Here is a 24215-nt window from a genome sequence, read left to right on the forward strand (position 1 = left end):
TTCAATTGAACTGTAAATATATAAAATAAAAAACGATTTGGCTATAACATTAAAGCATAGCAATATAAAATTTACGCATGCAAAAGTCCAAAACATTGGCTAGACTCATAAACTAGTTAAATTTTATTTTATTTTTGTAAATCATTTTATATATTTAAGTATGTTTTGTTGTTAGTGAAAGCACACAATAAAGTAGATATATATATCAAGAGTTCACATGATTAAATTTTTTGTAAATTATAAAATTTTGAAGATAAACAAAAACGAGTACATAGGAAACGTCAAAATACTAAATTTATAATCTATTGTAACCTTGAAGAAATATGTCTTGAGCATCTAATTTGAGACAAATTAAAGGACTAAGAAAAGTTATAATTCGTATGTGCACTTTCTTCAAGCAAAACGATTACAAGTAATTTGGAAACTAATCAAGAGTGTAAAAGCATAAGGGATTACATTGTAATAATTTAGGCAATGGCCACAAGACACATAAAAAGATAGATAAATTCACATTTGATCACATGTCATGGGCCATAACAAGACTTAATATTGGCACATAAAGAGTCCCATCAATGGGCAAGGCCAGCATATGTGGGGAATACTCGAACATATCGATAATTAAAGGTGTGCATTATTGGTTATAAACTAAATTGAATTGGAGCGGATAGAAGACCAGAAATTTAAAATTTATCAAGAACTAAAGACTGACCAGGTTTGCTTGGACATTTGATCTAATGGACCATAACAAGATTATTTTGTACTACAATTTAATCAAATATATTACTCCTACTTTACATCGATTTTTTTTTTTATTTATTTATTTATTTTTATTTTTTTAATTTAAGTTAAACACACATTTTATTTGGTAAATACTAGCAAAAATAATACGTACACTATACATTGCCATTTATAGAATTACAAGAACCGAATTTTACTGACAAAACTCTAAAATCTGTTACATATAACATTTCTCTAAATCAAATAAATGTACCTCTTGATCATAGTTAATTTCAAGATTCAAGACATTGATAATTTATTACAGTATGTAGCAATATCCTCATTTAATTTCTTTTATTTTAAACTTTATATTTATGTATGATTCTATGAAAATATATGAGATAATAAAATTAATGTATGATATTTAATTGCAGATTTAGAATAGAGTAAGATGGGGGAGAATAATGCATCACAGTATGTGAAGTTAACAAAGGAGCAAGAAGCTGTTGAAATTACCCCTGGAGAGCTCAATCAGCCTGTTCATGTTCCTCAGGTTTATTTTCATCAATAGTTTTTTTATGTGAACATTTAGACATTTTGATGTGAACATTTTTTCATGTGAACATTTAGACATTTTGATCTTTCGGGTAATTCTGTTTTCGCAATTAGTATTATTGATCGATGTTGTTGAATCAATTATTTTTTTAAGAAGAGATTCAAAATGATTGAATCTCGTATACACCATTTCTTGTTCATGACTCCATATTCAAAAATAAGATAGATCGATAAGGTTTTGGTAAGGATTGCATGTATGTAACTATGTATGATGTTATTGATGTATCAATTTGACAAATTGTATACCATAAATGTTATGGAGTAATTATGTTTACTATAACATATTTTTATATTGTTTGCTTAAATTAGTATGTTGTGATGATTTTTCGTATTTTCAAGCATGATTTCACTAGAGAAGGTAGTGTGGAGAAATCCTTCAAAAAAAAAAAAAAAAAGGTAGTGTGGAGAAAGATGGGGAAAGTGACAAATGCAATGTTTTTTTCTAGCGAAATCATTATAAATCCTTAATTATGAGAGGTTGGGACAATGCAGCAATTAAAGTTAGTTGAATAGAGTGTGAATTGTTTCCTTGGATGACATTTTTGTTTTTTTTAATGGGATTCCTTGGATGACGTTATTGAATGACAAGGTTATCGGTAGTAAAGAAATTCATAGTTTAAAACAAGATATAAATCTAAAAAAATTACATGGCAATAATGCATTTTTTTTTTTTTTTTCAATCGGTAGTAAAGAAATTCATAGTAAGGCAATAATGCATAGTTCATAGACTGACTTCATTTTACTAAATTACTTGGGTTTAACTTTATTCTAATAACTTATTGTTTATATCATTTAGAAGATCAATCATAATAAAAATCATTATTATTAGTTGGTGAACTTTAAAGCAAACTACTTACCTTGGCCTCTACAACATCTCAAAATGTTTGAATTTGAATTTCCTACATTGATCATAACATGAAAATAAACATACATGTGGTGCGTCACTTAACAGTTGCATGTCAAGACATGCCCGGAGTGTGGTCAACAACTACCGGCTGGGTTCGAGATTCCTGCTGATGAGCCGTGGATGACTGGAATTTGTGGATGTGCTCAAGATCATGATAGCTGTAAGTCTCTATTGACTGATCATCATTGATCATGTATACACCCTCATTTTATAACATTTCGTTGAAAGTGAACTACTTTAGCTTTTGTACCATGGATTTGAGTTAAAATTATCTGCATTTATCAACGTTTGTCATGTACGTTGGTGGCCTTATAAACATTTGTATTCCAATCAAAGTTCGTAAAAGATTTTTTACTGTAACTTGCAGGCATGACAGGATTATTCTGCCCCTGTGTTCTGTTTGGTCGAAATGTTGAAAGATTTAAGGAAGAAATCCCTTGGACAAACGCATGCATTTGCCATGCTATTTGTGTTGAAGGAGGCATCACTATTGCCGCCTTGATATCAATCTTCAATGGTTTCATCGATCCAAACACCTTACGTCTTGTTGGTGAGGGCTTGCTGTTTGCTTGGTGGATATGCGGAATATACAATGGCTTATTTCGAGAAGAATTGCAAAAGAAGTATCATCTTCAGGTAATTAGCGCAGTAAAAATATACTCAGTATAGTATCATCCTTTGTTTTAATTAAGTGTGTGAAGAGTTGATCTTTAGTTCTGTAGTACTCAAATTTTGTTAAGCAGAAGAGCACACAATATTCATGTCAGGCTGTCAGCTCTGAAAATTTACTGACAAACTATGTAGTCAGACTCGGGAACTTTTGTTAGACACATCCAAGAGTAGGACTAATATTTATTATGTTCTTGGATAATAGGGAGATCAAATTACTGATATAACATAAAATACAGGATTCGCCCTGTGATTCGTGTGTTGTGCACTGCTGCATGCACTGGTGTGCACTATGCCAGGAACACAGAGAAATGAAGGGACGACTATCAGAAAATACTATGACAGCTATGACTGTTGTGAACCCTCCGCCAGTCCAGGAAATGACTTCAGACCACAAGTGCGATTCCTCATCATCTTCTGAAAATGGAAGTGACTATCACAGCCACACTGGTCTAGAGATTCAACCAGTATAATCTGTTAAGCTAAAAGTGGATACAGGATTTTCATGATATTTTTAACATTTGAATCAAGGAGAGAAATACTTTCTTGGCATAGAATAGTCAATTTTGTTTGCTTCAGTTAAAACTACTTAGTAATGAGATTTATGATTGAACTGTTGCATGATTTCTTATCACATACGAATTATTTGGTAGGTCTGGAAAAATGTACTTCCAGTTGATGCACAATAATTCGACAATAGATAAAGAACCATTTTTTTCCTTTGAATACTAAAAACAATTAAGGATTTACTTTTCATTAATTTCTGTAAACAACAGTTAGGAACATGTATACAAACTCTCACTGTTAGCCATTTGGAGTACATCTATAGACTCTTAATCTGGAGAATCCAACATGAATCTACAATTAAATCGGATATAGCTGCAACACAACTTTTCATTGCTTCAATTTCAGTGATTAATTCTCATTTAGAGTAATTCAATAGGATTATTTACAGCAAAAATCACCCAAATTGAATGTTTTGGATAGTAATGGTCCTTCAAAGTCACTACAAAAATGCTTCTCGTTGCTTTGTTGGTAGCTGTAGTTCCGGTTCAGATACACTGAGAGGGGAAAAGTATTCTTCAACCATATCCTTGGAGACTCTATCTAAACTCGGTGGATCCCACTGCAGATAAGCAAAATCCTATTAGATAAACTTCCAAACATGATACGTAGAATATAATTAGCCGGGGGGGGGGGGGGGGAGTGTTGAATAATTTAGGTTGGGAAAGGCCAAAAAGAAAATGTTTGAATTAGAATACCTTAGGTGAGAAGTCCCTGTCCACCATTCGTGCCCGTACACCCTGGAAGCATGCCAAGAGCATAATAAGAGACCATAGATGGGATGGAAATAATAAACAAGCATATGTAACACATTAATACCTCCATGAAGTCATTTGAGACCTTTCCAGTGATTCCCTGAAGCGACATCCGGTACTCACGAGCAAGACACTGGTCAAGAGTCTGATATCTACCTTCCCGTATCTGATGGGTTATACATAAGTTGTTGGCATAAAGTTGGCATCAGATGCAAACAATATTTTTTTTGCCTTAAACTTGAGAGGAGATAAAGATGGGTGGAAGAAACTCACAGATCTCAAGGAAACCTTCAGGCTCAAGGGGGACACTTCCCGCAACCTCTTCAAAGTGGAAGCACACCAAGCATGATCTGTTTTAGTTGCCTCATCTTCCTGAGAATATTGCACACATAGACCTCTTTCAATGCAAGATTTACAGATGTAATTACCATCACAGGCATCAAACAACATGAGGTAAGTCAGATATTGAGCACCAAACCAACAAACATGATCCTGCAAAATGTGTAATCCAGCTTTGCCACATATTGCCAAAGAGAGGCAGCGGCAATTGCAGCACCCAGCAGATAAAAAGAAGACTGACCTCAGTTATCCAACACATAGGGCAGGCAATAGCACAAACATAATAGCACATAATTTTCCAATAAATGAACAGCAACATATTCCCACTGGCTGTAAATATTTACATATTATGTTTGATTTTTCAACCAAACAGTTTTGCTATCCTATGCAGGAGTTTCATTTACTGGCACCTTCTCTCAACTATTCACCTACCCCAAATGGCATTCATCTGAAGAACCTTGTCCTTAAATTTGTTATGTAATCATAACAGGACATGTGAATTTTTCCAGGCATTTCAAAGGTAGTATACATGACTAAAGGAAAATGAGTTTAGAGCTGTAAGAACTGGTAGAAAAACTAGGAGAATAACTGAATAAGTGTACCAGCGAATCAATTATCTCCTCGACAGTGTCATGGCCAAAACATTTGTTGAGTGTCTCCATCCTGAACAAGTAGATTAAATGAGATGTACACAGACATACAAGGAACAAACAGTAAGGCAACATTAATAGCTATCTGTCAATACAAACCAAGATCATGCAAAATTTTCATAAAATGGCCATGTTTGACACTTAAAATGTTTATTCAGTGAGCTCATAATTCCATACAGTGGAAATCCAGGAAGAAACTCAAAAGCCCAGATCCAGGCTGGCTACATCTAAACTTTCACCTAGTTTTGTTCCTTGTAAATAAAACATTCATAGAGCACAAGACACTGAGACAATGCCTTTAAACAACATAGAGCTGAAAAACCAAGAAAGAATATTGTGAGCCACTGAGCCATAAAGAATACTAACCAAAGATCAGAATTCACAAAGTAAAGCAAACCTGTGAAGTATGCTCATATTGTCAGGAGAGACTACGTCAGCAAACTCCTGCAGAGAAGTCTCAACAACAGAAAAATCATCACTGACCAAATTGACTAAATGTTCTTCTATTTGTGGAAGCTTCTGTCAAGTTCAAGAGAGTATAGTAAGTATTTGCATCAATAACATGAAGAACACATTATCAGGAACAAAATGCAATAGAACAGACAGCGCTAAGTGAATAATGTGTAGCAAGCCCACACGCAAGCATTTCAGCACCGCTGAGCGATTTGCTGGTCAGTGCCAAATATTCTCCTACAAGGAAAAAAAATCAGATAAGTACCATATTAAGTTGACAATGCAGTAACCATATCATTCAGCAAAAAAATACTGAAAGTAATTGAGTAACTTGAGTCAAATAAAAGAATGCTATCAAAGATCCACCTGTCCAGTAAAAGTAATATTAATGCTACAAGAGGAAAAGTAGGGTAATAAACATTGGTTTCTGTCTTCCTGTGGATGAAAACTATACTAGGATGCAAGATGCATAAAATATTAAAATGCTCAGCCAACAGATCTAGCCTTTCTACAAACCCTGTTCTTCACCAACTGAAAAAGTAAACCTTTTGTTCTTTTAGATGTAATTAACCAAGAGGTAGTCCATCCCATACCACCACACATTCATCAGGTCATAGTCACCAATACATCCATCCTGTTGCCCACCTTCCTTTCTCAGTTCTGATAATTCCATGTTTATTATACTACCTCGGTTCCTTTTTGTTTCTCCCATTTGGAATTCTTCAATTTGAGGAGGGAGAAAATTTAGCTATAAAGAATCTTTGATAAAGATGTGGGATCTTGTTAGGTTTGTCTAGATGTGTAGTTTCAAATACAATTTTTTTTTATAATATTATAAATTTTATACGAGTAATTGATAAGTCGTGTTTTGTGCATATTTATTAGCTTATTTTTGGTTGGTTTTATTAGCTTAGTCGAGTGTTTTAGTCCATTTTGGTGTAATTTGGTTTAGTTTCGATGATTCGATGCTTTTATGGGTAGTTTCGTTGTTTTTGATGTATTTCAGGATTAACGGAGCTAATTGAGTGAAAATGAAGCAAAACGTTGATGAAATACTTGACAAATATGACACCTGTTCACTATTATGCTCATAACTTTTGGTATACAAATGATAATGGAGTGATTCAAATTGCATTAAAGACCTTTCCAACGATATATTACACGCCTCAAACGGAGCTCCGGATATGAAGTTATGACTGATTTAAGATGAGTGATACGCGCAGCAGAGCAGGCACGTCCGTGCCCATCACCAGGCACGGACGTGTGCCTAGAAGACAGACTCAACAGCGTTTTTGTTTTTAGAGAGGCACGTCCGTGCCTCACACTAGGCACGTCCGTGCCTCCTGGGATCCTTGTGCGCCAAGCTTTTTGCCGACTTTCTTATCTTTTCTAGGGCTATTTATATACTAAGTGGTGTTTTATTAATTAATTAAGTTTATTTTATTTTTCAATGCCTATTATTAAGAACTAGTTCTCTATTTTTTATTTCCTTTACTATTGTAATTCAAGATTCAAGCTTTCTACCTTCAATTCAAGATTCAGTATTTTCTTTTAATCTCTTTATTTATTCATGTTTTCTTTATTATTTATTGTTCTTGTTTTTTTTGTTAATATGTTAGAGTAGATTGTTGTTCTAGATTTAGGTTGAACCCTAATATGGTTAATACTTAATTTATTCTTTTAAATTCTCAATTAATTATTTATATTGTTCATGCTTAATTGATTGCGCTTATGCCAATACTAGATTAGAGATAATTAGTATTGTTATTATTCCATTGTTTTAATCGCAGCGAGAGTTGGGTTTTAACGGATTTGAATAGATCAATTAAGGGTTTGATATTCATCACGAGAGTAATTGAATGGATAATTAGGAAGTTAGAGTAATGTGCTTAATGTCTCTAATTTGCATGATTCCATGAGAATAGGCTTGATTGTGGGTTAGAGAAGTCATTGATACTCGAGAGAGGTCCTTGGTATTATTTAGGGATTACTTTTCCTTGTGAGCATATAATTAATTGATTGGGATAGGAATTTATCTTGTATTGATTATATTAGCGGTAATACTTAATTCTAGAGTCTTTATTATTATTAGATTTATTTTGTTAGTTCATAGTATATATTATTCAACTCATTATTTTATCTTGATTCGGCTATTGTAATTCTTAGAAACCATTGTTTAGTCCAACCTTCTCTGTGGGATCGATGACAAGCGCACTTTAGGGCGCGCTTTAGAGCATATTTTAGGATGATTTTGGATGTATTTGGGGCCGCTTTGGCCGATTATTACCTTGTTATGCTTACGTTCCCCATATTACGTGCTTCACGGGTTTTCGGTTTGTTTTTGGTGTGTTTTCAGGTAATATCAACCGAGTTTAATCGGATCCCGAGCCCTTGATGCGTAACCGAGCTAGCCTTGACCGGAGTCCGAGGAGTTAAGGAAGTTCAAGTGCCGTGCATTGATTACATAGCACAGGCAGCACGGCCGTGTTACCATAGGCACACCCGTGCTGGCCTATAAGCAAGCAACCCCAGGCAAGGCAGCACGGCCGTGCAAGCCAATAGCACGGCCGTGTCAGTATCCACGCACCCGCACGGCCGTGCAGGCCATTAGCACGGCCGTGCCAGATGTTGCCCGTGCCCGTGTCAGCTTCAGTATGAGCCCCGTGCTAGAGCATATTCAGCACGGCCGTGCCATTTTTAACACGGCCGTGCCAGGAAGCTGCACGGCCGTGCCATATATAGCACGGTCGTGCCAATTTGAAGAAGAAATCCGGTTTACTTACTGACAAGCTAGCACGGCCGTGCCAAATTCAGCACGGCCGTGCTGATCCAGGGTTAACTGCGCGCTTGACTTCTCCGAATTAGAAGACGTATATAAGGCCCAACTTTAAGAGGATTCCAGAGGGAGTTTTAGATATAGTTTTGAGAGCCTTTGTAGAGAGTTATTGGAGAACGTTCTTAGTATTAGAGATTCATTAGTTTTCTTAGAGATATTTCTAGAGATTTTAGTTTTCTTGGATTGATTTGAAGCAAGATTTGCGAAGATTCTTTGTATTATTCATTGACGACGGATATCAAAGTTCTGAACTTTTCCATTGATTCGCATCAATACAATTGGTATTATTCATTCTTGTTTATTAATCAAGCTTTATTATTCCTTAATCAGAATTCATGTTTATATCTATTATGCTTTTGGAATTCATTATTGCTTTGATTATGAATATGTGTGAGTAGTCTCCTAGCTAGGGTTTCGGGATGAAACCCGGCCTAGGTAATCTATGTAATTGAGGATTGATTTTGATAAACGGATTGTGATTAAATTGATTATATGCGATTGCATGTTAATTCATTATAATAGGAGTAGCTAACCTAGAATCTTGAATTTGATTGCATGATATTCATGATTTGAACAAGAGATTGTGAATTGAGTATTTCATTATTGAATGTGGTTTGATTATGTATCGAGTAATGTTAAGTGCATGAGAAATCCAAGCTTAGTATTGCCCGTTGTCTTCCTATCACATGATATTGATCAGACTTATAGTCTTTGCATATCCCGTTTGTCTCTGTGATTCCTTGTTGCTTAGTTACCAATGGTTAGGCGGATTCCCGTTCTCCCTAGTGTCTTAGTTTATTGATTTATTCCATCTTATTAGTAGTATTTTAGAACACCATTTTCCATTGATTTCAAACTAGCTTAGGTTTAAGATTGATTTGCAATTACTCTCGTTCCTCGTGGACCGAACCTTTATTTGCCATTGTACTTGGTTATAGGGTGTTCGTATAAGTATTGTTTGATTGAGAGTTAGATTGTAGCGACCACTTTAACCCTCGTCAATCGACCCTGACTTACCCTACTACATATTAGGAGGTTTAGTTAGGTTTTTATTATTTTTGTTAGGTGTGCGACCGCCTACCAGTAATACATAGTTGAAGATGTTGAACTAGAGGGAGTATTCCTTTATCTGCACGGCTGAGGCCACAATGGCCCTCTTTGACAGAAGAGAAAGCCAAAATGTAGGTGAAGAGAGACTACAAAGAGGAGGAGCTAAAGAGAAGAGCAATGGAATTCTAATTCACAACAATCCTTAATTGCTGCTTATTATACTCAGTCGATTACATGCTTGGCTTAATGAGCTGAAGCAGGCTTGTGAACCATAGATAATAAGAATTTTTTTATCATGCATAAAGTATAAGTCAAAAATGCAGTGGGAATCTAAAAATCATAAGACTCTAAGAGATATTGGAGGATAAGATCAATGTGTGTCCAAATTAATACAGAAAAAGTGACCCCAAATTGTCTGTTAGCAATCTTAGCATTCAAAAGGGTGTTAGTCGAATTGCTAAAATGCTCAGCCAATATGGATGGAAGCTCTTTGATGAGCACTATAAGCACTGAAGGAATGGTGAACTAGTTAACAAATAGCAAATAAAGCAGGTTCTGGCAAAATTCTCCTGGAGAAGTTACAGATGCTACATGATAGGTTTTCTATGCTTTATTATTCTCTACTTGGTTTTATTTTTTGCCTCTTTCCTACTCCTTATTTGATAATTGCGCCCATTCTTTCCCCAAGCTAATAAAATTCAACAACCACACCCCCCCATCCCAGCCCCCAAAAAAAAATGAAGGGAAGAAGAATTTACTGATAATTTCCTAGTATTTCAAACTACTCAAGATGTTTCCATGTTTTAAGTGCATTCCTTGAGGAAACAAGACAATAGTAAAAAGTAAACACAAGCACATTCAAGAGAAAGGTTAATCTTACCAATGTGCCCAGGTAAATGAGAAAGATAGAAAGAGGCCCCAGCATCAGGATGAAAACCGATTAGAGTTTCTGGGGTGGCAAAAACCTGAAATCACAAAGAGGGAACATAATTAGAAGTATACTACAGATAGTGCCAAACTCAATGCAGACATCAATTTAGTAGAAAGTGCAGCAGAAGTGTTCTCCAGTTCTATGCTTAGATAAATTCAAATTAACTTGCAATTTAAAACCATAAACAGCCTGTAGGGTAGATCGTAATGGTAATGTTTTATATGTAAATTTGAAAGCAAAGTCTCATGCCAATGTCAATGACTCAATGGTAACAATTGTCCATTTTGGTTTTCTTCATAAATTTCAATTACCACTCCAGATGTGGTAACAAGTGGTGATGAAATTTTTTGAAGAAAGAACATATTTGAGGATGGAGTTTCATTATCATGGACTAGGCAAGAGTTTTACCTTGCAAAATGACAAATAAAATCATTACCCTACCAACATTTATCACAAACCAACAACAGGCTGCGAAGGTCTATCCATGGTTCACTAGATAGAATCCAGATACCTCATCAAAGTCATCATTCAACCAGTCCAAGAAAAGTATGAAGCTAAAACACAGGTAGGGAGGTAGTCACAAAATATCTTTCTCTCTGTTTCTTCTTTATTTATTGATATTAAGATATAAGTCAAGTATATATATCTTGCTCTGAAAGGTGACAAAAAGAATCAGCATGACTCAAGAAGCATAAATCAAAGGCAAACACTTACAGTTTTGTCGGTTGCAACACGAAATGTCCCTGGAATTGAAACACCTCCTCCACCACCCATTGTAACACCATTTAGAAGGGCAACCTATACATACATTACATAAATATCTAGTAAAAATTATTATAAAAAAAAAAAAATAATAATAAAAAAAAAAAAAAAAAAAAAAAAAAAAACTGAAGGTTCATATCTTCTTCAACTTCATTCAGAAGTACAACAGTTAACAGAAGAACAGAGCCCAATGCTACAAGTAACAAATCAAACATTGCAAAAACGATGCCACTATATCAGCCTATCAGGAGTGGTCATTTCACATAATTGCTGACTACTATAGTATATTAGTATACCATTACTATTCTATGGAAATTTACCAATAAGCAATGCCCTATTAAGATCAGAAGTAACAACTATTAAGTCCACAAACTAATTAGGCTCTCAAACCACAATACCACATTCAACATCAAAGATGACAAAGGTTCAGATTATAACAAACATGAAGCCACTTTCAGGTAGCTCCTCACCAAGAGCCGGTGAAACATAGATCAATTGAGGTACCTGACTTGAAATGCTAAGAGTCATGAAATTATATGTGTACCCTTTTAACACAATATCCTTCATAGGATTGTCAGTTCCAATTCTATCACACATTCACACAGATACCGTTTGAGATGTCTGGTGGCTGGTTAAAAAATTCCTTGAAGAATGTGCAAAAATCCAGTTGTTAACACTACTTTACATCATGATGTTAGTATTTAAAATCAGTCCATTAAATCCACAGTAAAAGTGTTAGTTGGTCGAAAAGTACTCACATTTGGCTTCAAGTATGTGCCAAGCATGTATATAAATGTGTATAGAGTCCCAAAAAATTCTTTGCAGTCTTCTATCTTCCCTGAATTGAAAGACAGATATTGAATCCATCAAACAGGATGACAAAGTACAATAGCCAAAAAAAAAAAAAAAAAAAAAAAAAAAAAAAAAAAAAAAGAGAGAGAAAGAAAATCTGCAAGGTATGAACATTATCTTCACATAAATCTATTAAAGAAAAACTGCTTGTCCAAGTATGCAAAGACTTTAAAACTTCCGGATTCTGATCTATGAGCTTGGACATGCAAATGCTACAAATATCAAATGGATATAAACAGAATGAAAGTCACAAAACTGATTCCTATCTATGAGCTTGTACATGCAATGCAACAAATACCATATGGAAATAAACAGAATGAAAGTCATGAAACACAATAAAGAATAAAAAAAGAGTTACAGAACCTAAAAGTTGCAAAATTGTAAGCAGAAGTCGTGGCATTGGCAAGGTTACACCTTTTATTGTACAATGTCAAGATCAAACCTTTGTTAATATGGCGATAAAGTGTAACAATATCTCCACCAGCACAAAAAGCCTTGCCACTGCCCTTCCAATATTGAAAACAAAAAAGATTTAACGTCACACACTCACACCATCATTTCTGAAACAGATTGAAAAGACTTCTAAACAAAATCAGATTGAACTACCTTCATCATCACAAATCCAATATCAGGATCATCTTCCCAGCTTTTGTAATACTTTTGAAGCAACGCACCCTACGTTTAGATCAAAAGCCAGCTATGTAAGCACAATGTTAGAACAAGACTAGATTATGCAACATTCAATGTTCAATCATGCAACTATGCAAGTAAGTTCATTCTGATTGGAACTATTTTGAACACATATTTTTGTTTTCTTATATTAAACACAATTATATTGAGAATGGACGAACAAAAAGTGAAAAACTACTTTTCGAGTTTGTTACAACAGAAAATGAAATCGATTAAGCCCATACTTCAAATTCAAACCTAAAAACATCAAACACGCAACAATTTAAAGCATAAAATTGATCTCGAATACAAAAATTAAAGATTAAAAAAATAGTTGCAATTTAATTTATGAGAAAACAAAGAATTTACCATGTTAGTGTTGAGAGCATTAAGAACAGCAGGACGATGAAGAATAGCAGTTCGGCAATGAGATTTTCCTTCAACCAACACCTGCTTCCATCATCGATCAAAACAACAATCAGAAAACGTAATTAATCAATTAATTACTGTAATTAATAAATTAATCATCAATTAAGAAGAAATTAGAGGGGAAAAAGGAAAAAAAAATAAACCTCGTCATTAGGATGAGAAGAGAGAGTTCTCCGCCATTGACATTGAGCTGATGTTGTTCTTCCTAAAACGCGGCGTATTGCTGAAAAGGAGGACGATGATGCCTTGATCAACCTCACCATTTTTCCCTCTCTTCTTTTCTCTTTCTCTCTCTTCGAGCTTTGCAAGTTTTTCTCAGTAGCGTCTTTGTACAGCTTTCTTCTCTTCACTAGAGTGTCAAGTTTATCCATTTAATGAATTAATAATATTGATAGAATTGACATGGATAACAACATAGGGTTCTATGGTGTAGTGGTTAGCACTCTGGACTTTGAATCCAGCGACCTGGGTTCGACTCCCGGTAGGACCTTTTTTGCTTAGGTCTGGTCTAGTCTCAAAATAATATGACCATATATTTGTCATTCCGCCCTCCCATTAGATCATATTGTATCATATTAATAATAAATTACATATGAAGGCATTTATATTATTTAACAATTATCTTATTTATCTCACTTCACTTTAATTTTCTCATTAAAAAAAAAAAGTTGAACAATCCATATCATACTAGAATACGGTCCAAGACGTATCGTCGTGTGTCCCACGAGTGTCTGTGTTTGACATGGTGTCCGACACGAACACGACAATTAGATGAAGTGTCCATGGATCCTAGGGTCTAACACTCCCTTCCTGGTCTCTACCCGTTTTCGTATCATTTTATAAATACTAGTATAATAAAGTTTTTCAACATTATCTTTCTCATAACTCTATCAAGATTTTCCATTTGGATGTATATACTCGTACTTTTTAATCATGACCGGATATTACTCAAGTAGGAGTTAAGTGTATGTTATGTAAAGTTCTCGTACCTTTTTCATATAACATTTGTATTCTCTTTTTAAGATATTCTAAGCATTCAAATGCTTGATGCTTTTGACATTCATATATTCCTTTCTTGACATTGAAGTGAATGCAATGTGGGTTTTAAATACCTTGTGCTCGTTGGTTTTGATATTTCATGCCTTGCATGAAACTACAGTTTATGATTCTTTGAATTGGTATCTAATCTACTAACTGCTATAAAATGATCAACTTTGTTTGCTAGACGTAACATCAACAGTTAATTAGTTTATTTTATTATGGGGATTACATTAGTTGAGGAAATGGAAAAATTCCAATTACTTGAAAAAATTGGAATGAAATTGAATTCAGAATTTGTTGAGAAATTTGGGGTTGTTTCAATTTGTTTTATACTGTCATATTTGTTGGTCAAACATGTTTGGAGCTCTGTAAAGATGGAAAAAGAACCTACCAGGGTGCTTGTTACTGGTGCTGCAGGCATGCAATCTGACTCCTCTTGATAGTCTTTCATATTTCTCTGTGCTTTCAAATTTCAATTTTTTAAATCTATTCGTAATTTTGTCATACATTTCGTAAAAGTCTGTATAGTCCTAGTTATTATTGTACACTCGTATTATACAAGACTTGCTATTTTGGCTTCGAGTCACAATATGCTTGAAGATTTTGTCTGAGAATATGCTCATAACAGAGAAAAATCAGTACTCTTTTACTTAATCTTGTTGTTAAGGGACAAGTTGACACCCTTGAAAAATATGACTGTGCAAAAGGCTGAATTTGATATGAATGTTTTTAATTTGTTAATTTATCTTAGCATGCATGGAAGGAGTTTGGTCTAATAAAATGAATTTTGCAGGACAAATTGGTTACGCGTTAGTCCCTATGATCGCGAGAGGGCTGATGCTCGGACCAGACCAAGCTGTAATTCTCCATCTGCTCGATATAGAACCAGCTGCAGAGGCCTTGAATGGTGTCAAAATGGAACTAATTGATGCTGCATTTCCCCTCCTCAAAGGTATTGTTTTCCACTATCAAAGTCACCCTCATTTCATTATAGTGTTTCATATGTTGAGGATGATGTTGGCCTTGTTTTAAGCAGATGTTATAGCCACTACCGATGTCATGGAAGCCTGTGAAGGTGTTGACATAGCGATAATGCTAGCCGGGTTTCCTAGGCAGGAAGGAATGGAAAGGAAAGATGTCATGTCAAAGAATGTATCCATCTATAAAGCTCAGGCTTCTGCACTTGAACAACAGGCTGCTGAAAATTGCAAGGTGATCGAGTTTATTAGTCATCTCTTTTTAGCTTACTTGTTGGGATTTACAATCTTTTTCCCTTAACATGTTATCAATTTTCTTACAGGTGTTGGTGGTTGCAAACCCTGCTAATACAAATGCACTCATTTTAAAGGAATTTGCACCTTCGATTCCTGAAAAAAACATTACATGCCTTACAATGCTGGATCATAACAGAGCAATTGGTCAAATTGCTGAGAAGCTTAATCTTCATGCTAGTGATGTAAAGAATGTCATAATTTGGGGAAATCATTCTTCGACACTATATCCAGATGTAAATCATGCAACTGTCACTACAACCGATGGAGTAAAGCGTGTTCGAGAACTTGTAGCAGATGATCATTGGTACACCTTAAATACTCGTCCTTTTCACCTGAATTTCCCTTATCTGAACTTATTGGCCCTTATATGAACTTGTAGCAATGTAGGAACTTGGAATTTATAATCGATTTCACATCCTTTACATAAGTAGGTTAAACAAGGAATTAATCACTACAGTACAGCAGAGGGGTGCAGCTATAATCAAGGCATGGAAATTGTCAAGCGCGTTGTCAGCTGCAAGTGCAGCTTGTGACCACATTCGCAATTGGGTGCTTGGAACAAACAAGGTTTTACATCTTTTATGAAAATTTCTTGCTTTTAACAATATTTTCAATTTTTCATCACTTCATGTGTATACAACTTTTATTCGATCTAGGGATCGTGGATTTCGATGGGAGTGTACTCCGATGGCTCTTATGGTATCCAACACGGTCTTATCTACTCCTTTCCTGTGACTTGCAAGAATGGAGAATGGTCTATAGTACAGGGTAAGCTCCTACTTCACCTTGATTGCTACTCGTATATTTTTCTAATCAAATATGTTTGCTTTTATAATATATGGTACGTTCATACGTATATACCCCTCTAGGCCTCTATCCCAAAATGACAATCTTAAAACAAGTATGTAACTGACCAATATTATCATAAACTACGCAATATTAGCTAATATTTTCACTTTCAATCCATGTCTTACAGCATGGCATAAAAGTTGTAGCGCGGTATTGCTTGTGTAACATGGGAGATTACCTTGAATCTATGTATGTTGTAGGGCTAAAGATCGACGAGTTTTCAAGAGCAAAGATGGATGCAACAGAGAAGGAGCTCATTGAGGAGAAAGAACTAGCATATTCTTGCCTCGGCCAATCAATCTAAGCTCATTCAAGCTGTCATTTTCAGCAATGATAATTCAAGCTGTCAAGTTTAGTGGTCTACATATATTCCATGTTAATTAGCTTGTTACATATTTACATACATTTAACGTTAAATTGGGTTTAAAAAAAAATGGTATACAGCTCAATGCATTTACAAATTAAATTTGTTCTTAGTTCATCATGGCCTGCCTCCATTTATATCTTAGCAGGATATTTAAGCTCTTACTGGCAAAATTCATCTAGAAATTAATGTCAGAACTACCTAATACACATTATGTTCTTGGTAGTTGATAGCTTGTATTAATTGTAATTTTTACTCTAATAAGTTTCTTTTAAACCTTTAAAGTCTCAATGTGGAAAAGATTAGTAATTATTTAAGTGAAAATAATGTAAACAGAATAGACCCTGAAATAATGAAAACTACATATTTGAAAATTGAGAAAAATGTAATAACATCCGAAATACTAATATTTTTAACACATCTTAATAATATCCTAACATCGCACTTTACTTAAGTGAAACGAACCTGTCTTAATTAACCGTCATGTAAAGGTATAATAATGTAACATGGAAAATAATAGACCTTGGGCCGCCCATGGCCCAATATATTCCAGTAGAAGTAGCAAATTTTAATTATTTTGGAAAAGAGAATTAAATAAATAGAGGAATATTGAGAGAGTGCCACATAATATATAATCCAAATAATTGTGGGTGGTCCATAAAAATGGCCGGTTGGTCTAAGTATGTTAACCCACTGACGTTGGATGAATTAAGGGGGTGGTGGAGCAGGTTGTTCTTAAATTTCTGTGCTTTTCTTGATGAGTTTTCATGGGCATTCATTTTCTGACTCATCATTTTCAGCTACCAAAGACTGATATTTAATTGACTTTTATTTATTTCAAATACTGTATTAATTATTTATTGATTGTAAGGCTATTTATTTTTGCTTGTTTTTTTCCTTAGGCCAACTTTATTTAATTTAATTGCTACTACTAGTTTATACTCGTACAGTATAATTCTATTGCGTGCATGTCCTTCCGTTTTTCTAAGTACAATGTTTATGGTATGTGGACATCACTCTCAATATCAACAAATAGTTCAAATGTTTTTTGATGCAAAAAATATTTATTTTTTTAAAAACATGACTCTTTGTAGTATTAGGTGGATCATTCTCGCACAACTTTTCTTCCATTTTTACTAGATCAATTTTTGAAAAAACGTTTTTGGTATCTAATAATCATAAAATATTATGTTTCAATAAATGCGATAACTTTTTCTAAACATATTAAAGTATATATGATTATTCTTTCTAGTTTAGACACATAGTATGAAATTTAAAATAAAAAAACTCTTATTTGTTATTATAAAATAGGTATTGACTCATAATTAAATTAAAAAAAAAAATCTACTCTGTAATGACCAAAGTAATTAGTTATATCTAACAGAGAGGGTTTATCAGATAGAGTCGAGGACCACTGATAAAAAAAATTATATAAAATTAAGTCCAATTTATTTAATCACGTTTTTTTATTACTGATATACTTTAACATGTATGTATTCTAATATAACAACTACTCGTAATAATTTTAGACGGACGGAGTACTTTGTACGTACGTAGTATTAAATATCGGGATATGACACGGAAAATGGTGTCCCTTGTCCTTGTGAACATCTCATTATAAATTATGGGCAATGAACACATATGTTCAGTGTTATGCTTCATATATTCCAAGCATGCATGCATTCAGGCTGCTCTTCAAATATCTTGGGATTTTGAATTGGTGTTGACATACCCTTGCATGATACCTAAGCTAAAATGAGTCGTGGTCCATTCAAATAACTCTCCTTTAACATCCATCCACTTCAACAATAGGCAGCCTTTCATACGATCATTCAACTTTAACTCACATAATGGAATTATTCATATTTATTCTGTGTAATTGGACCACAAACTTCATCAAAAGTAGAATACATCTTCATCAAAAATAGAAAATACATGTATAACTCCGAACTAGAATTTCACCTTGGTAAATTTAATTTTTTTATTTACTTTTAATCAGTGTAATCCATTATCTTTTATCTAATACCATTATTATAGATAAATATAAACTAAAGAGCATATATATATATATACACAACATTATATTCGTGTCTCGGCTTATGTTGCAATGTTTTTAAAACAGAGAAAGTATAATGTTATGTTATATCATGCATATATATGATCGGATTATATAGTCGTATGTATAGGGACATGTGAGTAGCATAAGTGTGTGAGAAACCACCAGCAAAAAGTACTTATCAACAGCTTCCAAATGAAGGTTGTTAGTTAGGAACCCAGCTAAGTGGTGCAGATCGATCAGATAGATGCTGACTCTTTAGTCCTTAAGGATTCAGCCATATTTGTCTTTTGTCTTTCTTTCAACCAAAATTAAATTGGTCCCCTTAATTTTTATCTATGTCACTAAATGCTCCACATGGGTGGGAACGACTGTTGTGAACTAATCAAAATCAATTCAATTATTAGTTTGCCTTGCTTCTTTGCTAGCTAGCTTCATGGTATGTCAATAAGGGTTTCCATTTTTGATATGTTCATACTCATGTTTGTTTTGGGGAGGTAGAGAACACTCTCTATTGGACAAGTTGGTCATGAACAAAGGCGATATAACAATGAGTTTGTGTGTAGCGTTGCATGTTGTCCTGGATTGGATTGTTTCTTCTAATCATACACAAACTTATCATTACCTTGCTTTATGATGGTATGCCACAAATACATACTTCAGATGTTAATTCGCATTATTTAACAGCTAATTGGACTGTGTAATCACTATTTATTTTTAAATAGAATGGATAACAAAATTAAGTCGACATATCCAAGTTATTTACAAAAAGAAAATTAAAAAATTGACGATGGTAATTTAACAATATCTTCTCTTAAAACGACAGAATATATAATCATGACTTGTTATTTGAAGACGATGAGAATAACAATTGAGTATAATCTTCGTAATTAACATGACTATATATCTGAATTGATGGCTAATATAGACAAGCCCCAAAAGAAAATAAAAGGTTCCACACTTTCATTACCTAGTACGTACGAGTACTAGCTAAAATGTTTGAGAAATGTTTGTGAAGATTAAGAATGAGTATATGAATGAGTCGTAAGCGTGTCAATTCTTGGTTCTCCTTGGGGCATAATTTGCAAGTTGCTTTCAGAATTTTCAGATGTTAAAATTCTAGCTAGCCTAGTTTTGGATCCCTATGTTTTCCAATTTTGGGCCCCAATAATAAACAAAATGCATACCTTGGGACAAGTTCAATGTTCCATGACCCCTCCCTCTCCTCAGTCCTCACAACTTCCCCCATTAATGGGGCAAATTATTTAGTTAAACACTTTTGAAAATGAGATGTATTCATAATTTTTCGCATATACTTGCATTAATACAACTATAACAGACATGAATATGGGAAAATGATGTAAATAGTCCTATAAATTGCATACGAAAAGGTATAAGTGGATATTATAAGATATATAAAACATTTTTACGTTTAAGCAATTGATTTGGAGAAGATATTAATATTTATCTGTAGACGAGCATCACAATATATAAATGCTAATCGAGGCACTTGTTTGCTTGTTTTAAATGATATATACAGTTGCGTACGAAAAAAAGTATAAGCAGATATAATAAGAGAAATAAAACATTAATTTATGTGTGATTTTGTCATACATTCTTACGTGTATACTTAATTAGAAGTTGTGATATTTATTCGTAGACGAATATCACCATATATAAATGATAAACGAGACATTTGTTTGCTTGTTTGAATTATATTCTTTACCTTCCTAGCTAGAAGGATGCTCTGCAGTCTGCAGTTCATATGCTGCAATTATATTCTTTACATTTGTATGTATTATGGAAGTATAATTATAATTTAATTGATTGCATTAACTAGGTTTAAGTAGGGCACTTAATGATGTTAATTAAAGCAAAAAAATCTACTAAAGACTAGAAACATAAACGAAAGAAAAGAAATTTCATTAGTAAAGTTAAATAAACAGATCGACTAAACAATTGATTCAAACAACCAATAAAATAGTAATTAGCGATCAACAGTTAATTACCTAATTTACTTTCTCAACATGTACCCCAACAAGTTTCGTCAAAATCGTATGAGTTCACCAACAGTGATTGATAAAGCATAAAGCATAATATGTCATAATCAACTTCAGATAGTCCAATAAACATGTCCTAGCCAAAAGATGTTAACCCATGATGATGACTTCTTCATTCCCAATCAAATTGAATACATCTACACACAATCTAAGTCATGAATTGGATTTACATGGTGTGTGATTTGCATGATTAAATTGATAGTCACGAAAGGATTGAAAGTGATGATGATTAATTAGGATGAAATAGATGGGGTTGGGGGGAAGTTGATGATGAAGGAAGTGGTGGGACACATAAATAAAAGAGGCGTAGCCGACAAGAGCGTAAGATGGGTCGTGTGTGGTTCCGCTTTAGCAGTAGAAAAAGAAAGCCTGCAACGACGTTGACTCAATTGTACGGATTTTTGTCAAACATTATTAGTCAGACTCATCCATCTCACTCTATATATCTTTATTATTACTCCTTTTGTCTTATATTATATTTCCTGTTTTTCTATTTAAAATATCTAAATATTGTTTTTATTTCTATTTTTAGATAATATGTAATAGTCATTATACTTTCATTCTTTTAACTTTATTTATTGAACTTTTTAAATTATCCTTAACTTTTCATTTATCTTGTACTTTTTTTTTAACTTTTTCTCTCTAACTTTGGTCTATAATTGTACTTTTTACGTTATTTAATGTAGTCATCCACTTTCTCCTCCTATTTTCTTAAATACCGTAAAAAAAAAAAAAAAAAAAAAAACACAAATAGAAACTATAAAATGGAATGAAGAGAATATTAAGAATACCCATAAGTATAATTATAATAATTTTATATTGTTTGTTTCTTTTTGATGATTCATTTATAAAGTCTTTGTGCCAAAATATATGTGGGACCCATTTTTAAGACTTTTCCAGTTCCAAATCTCTGCAACCAAAGATTATGGTGCATCACCTTTGCGATTCTCTCTTCCTTTTACTTCCATTACATGACAAATGCTCTTCATCTTCATCTCTCCTCGTTTATTCTAACTTGTTATTATCCTTCAAAAAATCAAACCAAAAATAAAACCAATATTTGGGGATATATAGTTGATGTTAGGCAATTTATCCTGTGATTTTGATGTAATTTAACAAGCAGTTTGAGTATTACCATCTACAATATTTCCTCAAAAAAAATCTATAATATTATATTTGACTACTTACCCTCAAGCGTTGATCTGTGTAATTAGGCGGATTGATCAGTATAAGGTCAAGACTACTTTGAAATTATGAATTTGAAACTAAGGTAATCAATCACTTAAAAACGCACAATTAAAATATTCTCATCATACGAAGTAATACATTGTGAATCTTTGTATTACTCCATATTATAACTTGCATATAAATCATACAACTATATAACCGATAATTCAAAACATAGAATTTAGTGAAAATAACCTCTTAAATTTGATTTTCTGAAAGTACTTGTAGGAGATAAGATAAAGGAGATTAAAAAAAGAGAAGAGGAAGGAAAAGGGTAGGTGCATGAACATCACATCAATAATAAGGTGTTTATCAAAGACTAAAATTTCCACAAATTGTTGTAAAATTGCCACACTTTATACTATGATAAGGTTGTTTTTGAAGAGATTGGACTTAAGTCACTAGCTTACAATTCACTCCATTTCAAATCATACATTCATACAAATAGGAGTATTAATTAACTTACCTTTTTAATTAAAAGAAAAGCTATCAATTAACTATATATAGTTAGATGAACATCCAATCACTTGGATGTACTTATTGGAGGTAAAGAAAAGTTTAATTTGACATGATAGCAATATTGATATATGATTGATAAAGCTGATTCGTGCTAACAAAGTAACAACAATTCCTTCCATTATATATGTAACTGTTTAATTTTAACATGCACATGTTATCGTTAGTATATTAGAGTGATATTTTGGTTTTACATTTAAATTTTTACGTTTTTGAATAAATTTAATTTGTAATCCAATAGAATGTACTAGTAAGTAGAAGAAGAGTTACAGATAATAATAAAGGATACAAGAACAGTTGATATTATGAAGAAAAAAAAAACGCATAAATGAAGTGATGTTAAATTGTTAATAAGCTAGATTAATCTCATACGATAATGTTAATGATATTATGAAGATACGTATTAATGAAGTGATGTAGATAAGCTAGATTATTCTCCTACGATAATATTAAGTTTGTACACATGAATGGTAAGTGGATGGAACAAAAAAATAAATAATAAAGAGATAATATGAAAACTTTCAATATATATATTGGGCCGTCAATTATGTTCTGTTATACATATACGGAGGATGTATAATACTTCAATTCATTTATGTATGTCATTATATGCATCTCATGATGGATTAGCAATATAATACATTTTAATCAAACGAATTCAAAATATCGACCCTAAATTTTTGTAAGCTTCATTGATTTTAAAATTAAACATGCTCAAAAGCGAAAACATAAGGAGTACAACTATAGGAAGGCACAATTTGAGGTAATAAGTTCAATCATTTGAAAGTTAATATTGGCTTAGCTTAACGATATTCTTATTGGAAATGGCCATCCACAACTCTATCATTATTTGATAAAATTTGGAAATAATTTATAGTTACATGAACTTATAGTTATAATTAAGAAAAATGATACGTAAAAAATACACTACACCTCTAATTGATTATGTATATATTTGTAAGACCGTAATCTATCAATTGTAATTAAAACTTAAATTTAACAAGCCGAATAATTTTCTCTATCAATAAAACTTACAAACTCTCCTCAATTTTTCCTTTTAACAAAATTTAATTTGTAGTCAAGATAGCGATGTAGTACGATTTATCATTATTTATTCATGTACTCCGTAATAAAACACAGCAATAAGTAAGAATTTGGAAGTATGCTCATATTCATGTAACAGTACAAATGTACAATGTATAATCATGCAATTTGTCTGTAAATAATTAAAGGTTTATTAACAAACGGAGAGAAGTTTCCTTGCACTTGCATCTTCATGATGACAATTGAATTGTTAAATTTAAGAACTTTTAGGATCATCCCATTCAATTCACTAGTGATTATCCTCTAATCATTGATATGATATGGTCCCTAAATCAAATCAATTCAACTCTAGGTTTTGGCTTATTTTGATGAGGAGATCGGGAATTAGTAATCAACACTAACCACAATTGTACATTACTGCAGAGTATACTATTATGATCCGTTCCATGTGCTTCTTTTGGCCGGAATATATATATTGTTACATTGCTCTAAAAGGTTCGATCTAACTCTTTATAAATAAGGATACTTGTGCAACGTTGTATATATTTAGTAAGTAAATTCTCTCTATACATTGTAATGTTGTATA

General features: G+C 33.2%; 3 protein-coding genes and 1 non-coding gene across 4 annotated transcripts; 3 read left to right on the plus strand and 1 right to left on the minus strand.

Annotated features, from left to right (window-relative positions):
* Positions 1 to 1159: 1159 nt before the first annotated feature.
* LOC110721500 (cell number regulator 6-like) lies at positions 1160 to 3559 on the plus strand. Its single transcript, XM_021900663.1, has 4 exons — positions 1160 to 1270; positions 2285 to 2399; positions 2607 to 2875; positions 3148 to 3559. The coding sequence occupies exons 1-4, from the start codon at positions 1169 to 1171 to the stop codon at positions 3379 to 3381; spliced, it is 720 nt and encodes a 239-aa protein (XP_021756355.1). The 5' UTR covers positions 1160 to 1168; the 3' UTR covers positions 3382 to 3559.
* Positions 3560 to 3634: 75 nt separating this feature from the next.
* LOC110721499 (3-hydroxyisobutyryl-CoA hydrolase-like protein 1, mitochondrial) lies at positions 3635 to 13538 on the minus strand. The gene is made up of 14 exons (XM_021900662.1): positions 13342 to 13538; positions 13139 to 13219; positions 12707 to 12775; positions 12543 to 12606; positions 12007 to 12086; positions 11201 to 11284; positions 10436 to 10520; positions 5821 to 5906; positions 5614 to 5735; positions 5169 to 5229; positions 4501 to 4599; positions 4292 to 4393; positions 4171 to 4212; positions 3635 to 4034 (listed from the first exon to the last, which is right to left on the minus strand). Exons 1-14 carry the CDS (start codon positions 13459 to 13461, stop codon positions 3915 to 3917), a joined length of 1215 nt encoding a protein of 404 aa, XP_021756354.1. The 5' UTR covers positions 13462 to 13538; the 3' UTR covers positions 3635 to 3914.
* Positions 13539 to 13616: 78 nt separating this feature from the next.
* Positions 13617 to 13688, plus strand: TRNAQ-UUG. Its single transcript has one exon. It is a non-coding gene; the product is annotated as a tRNA-Gln (tRNA).
* Positions 13689 to 14448: 760 nt separating this feature from the next.
* Positions 14449 to 16997, plus strand: LOC110721337 (malate dehydrogenase, cytoplasmic-like). The gene is made up of 7 exons (XM_021900474.1): positions 14449 to 14656; positions 15033 to 15191; positions 15276 to 15451; positions 15540 to 15817; positions 15945 to 16080; positions 16170 to 16281; positions 16563 to 16997. The coding sequence occupies exons 1-7, from the start codon at positions 14458 to 14460 to the stop codon at positions 16664 to 16666; spliced, it is 1164 nt and encodes a 387-aa protein (XP_021756166.1). The 5' UTR covers positions 14449 to 14457; the 3' UTR covers positions 16667 to 16997.
* Positions 16998 to 24215: the final 7218 nt, after the last annotated feature.

This window comes from Chenopodium quinoa, unplaced genomic scaffold (assembly GCF_001683475.1).
Source record: "Chenopodium quinoa cultivar QQ74 unplaced genomic scaffold, ASM168347v1, whole genome shotgun sequence".
NCBI classification, from domain to species: Eukaryota; Viridiplantae; Streptophyta; class Magnoliopsida; order Caryophyllales; family Amaranthaceae; genus Chenopodium; species Chenopodium quinoa.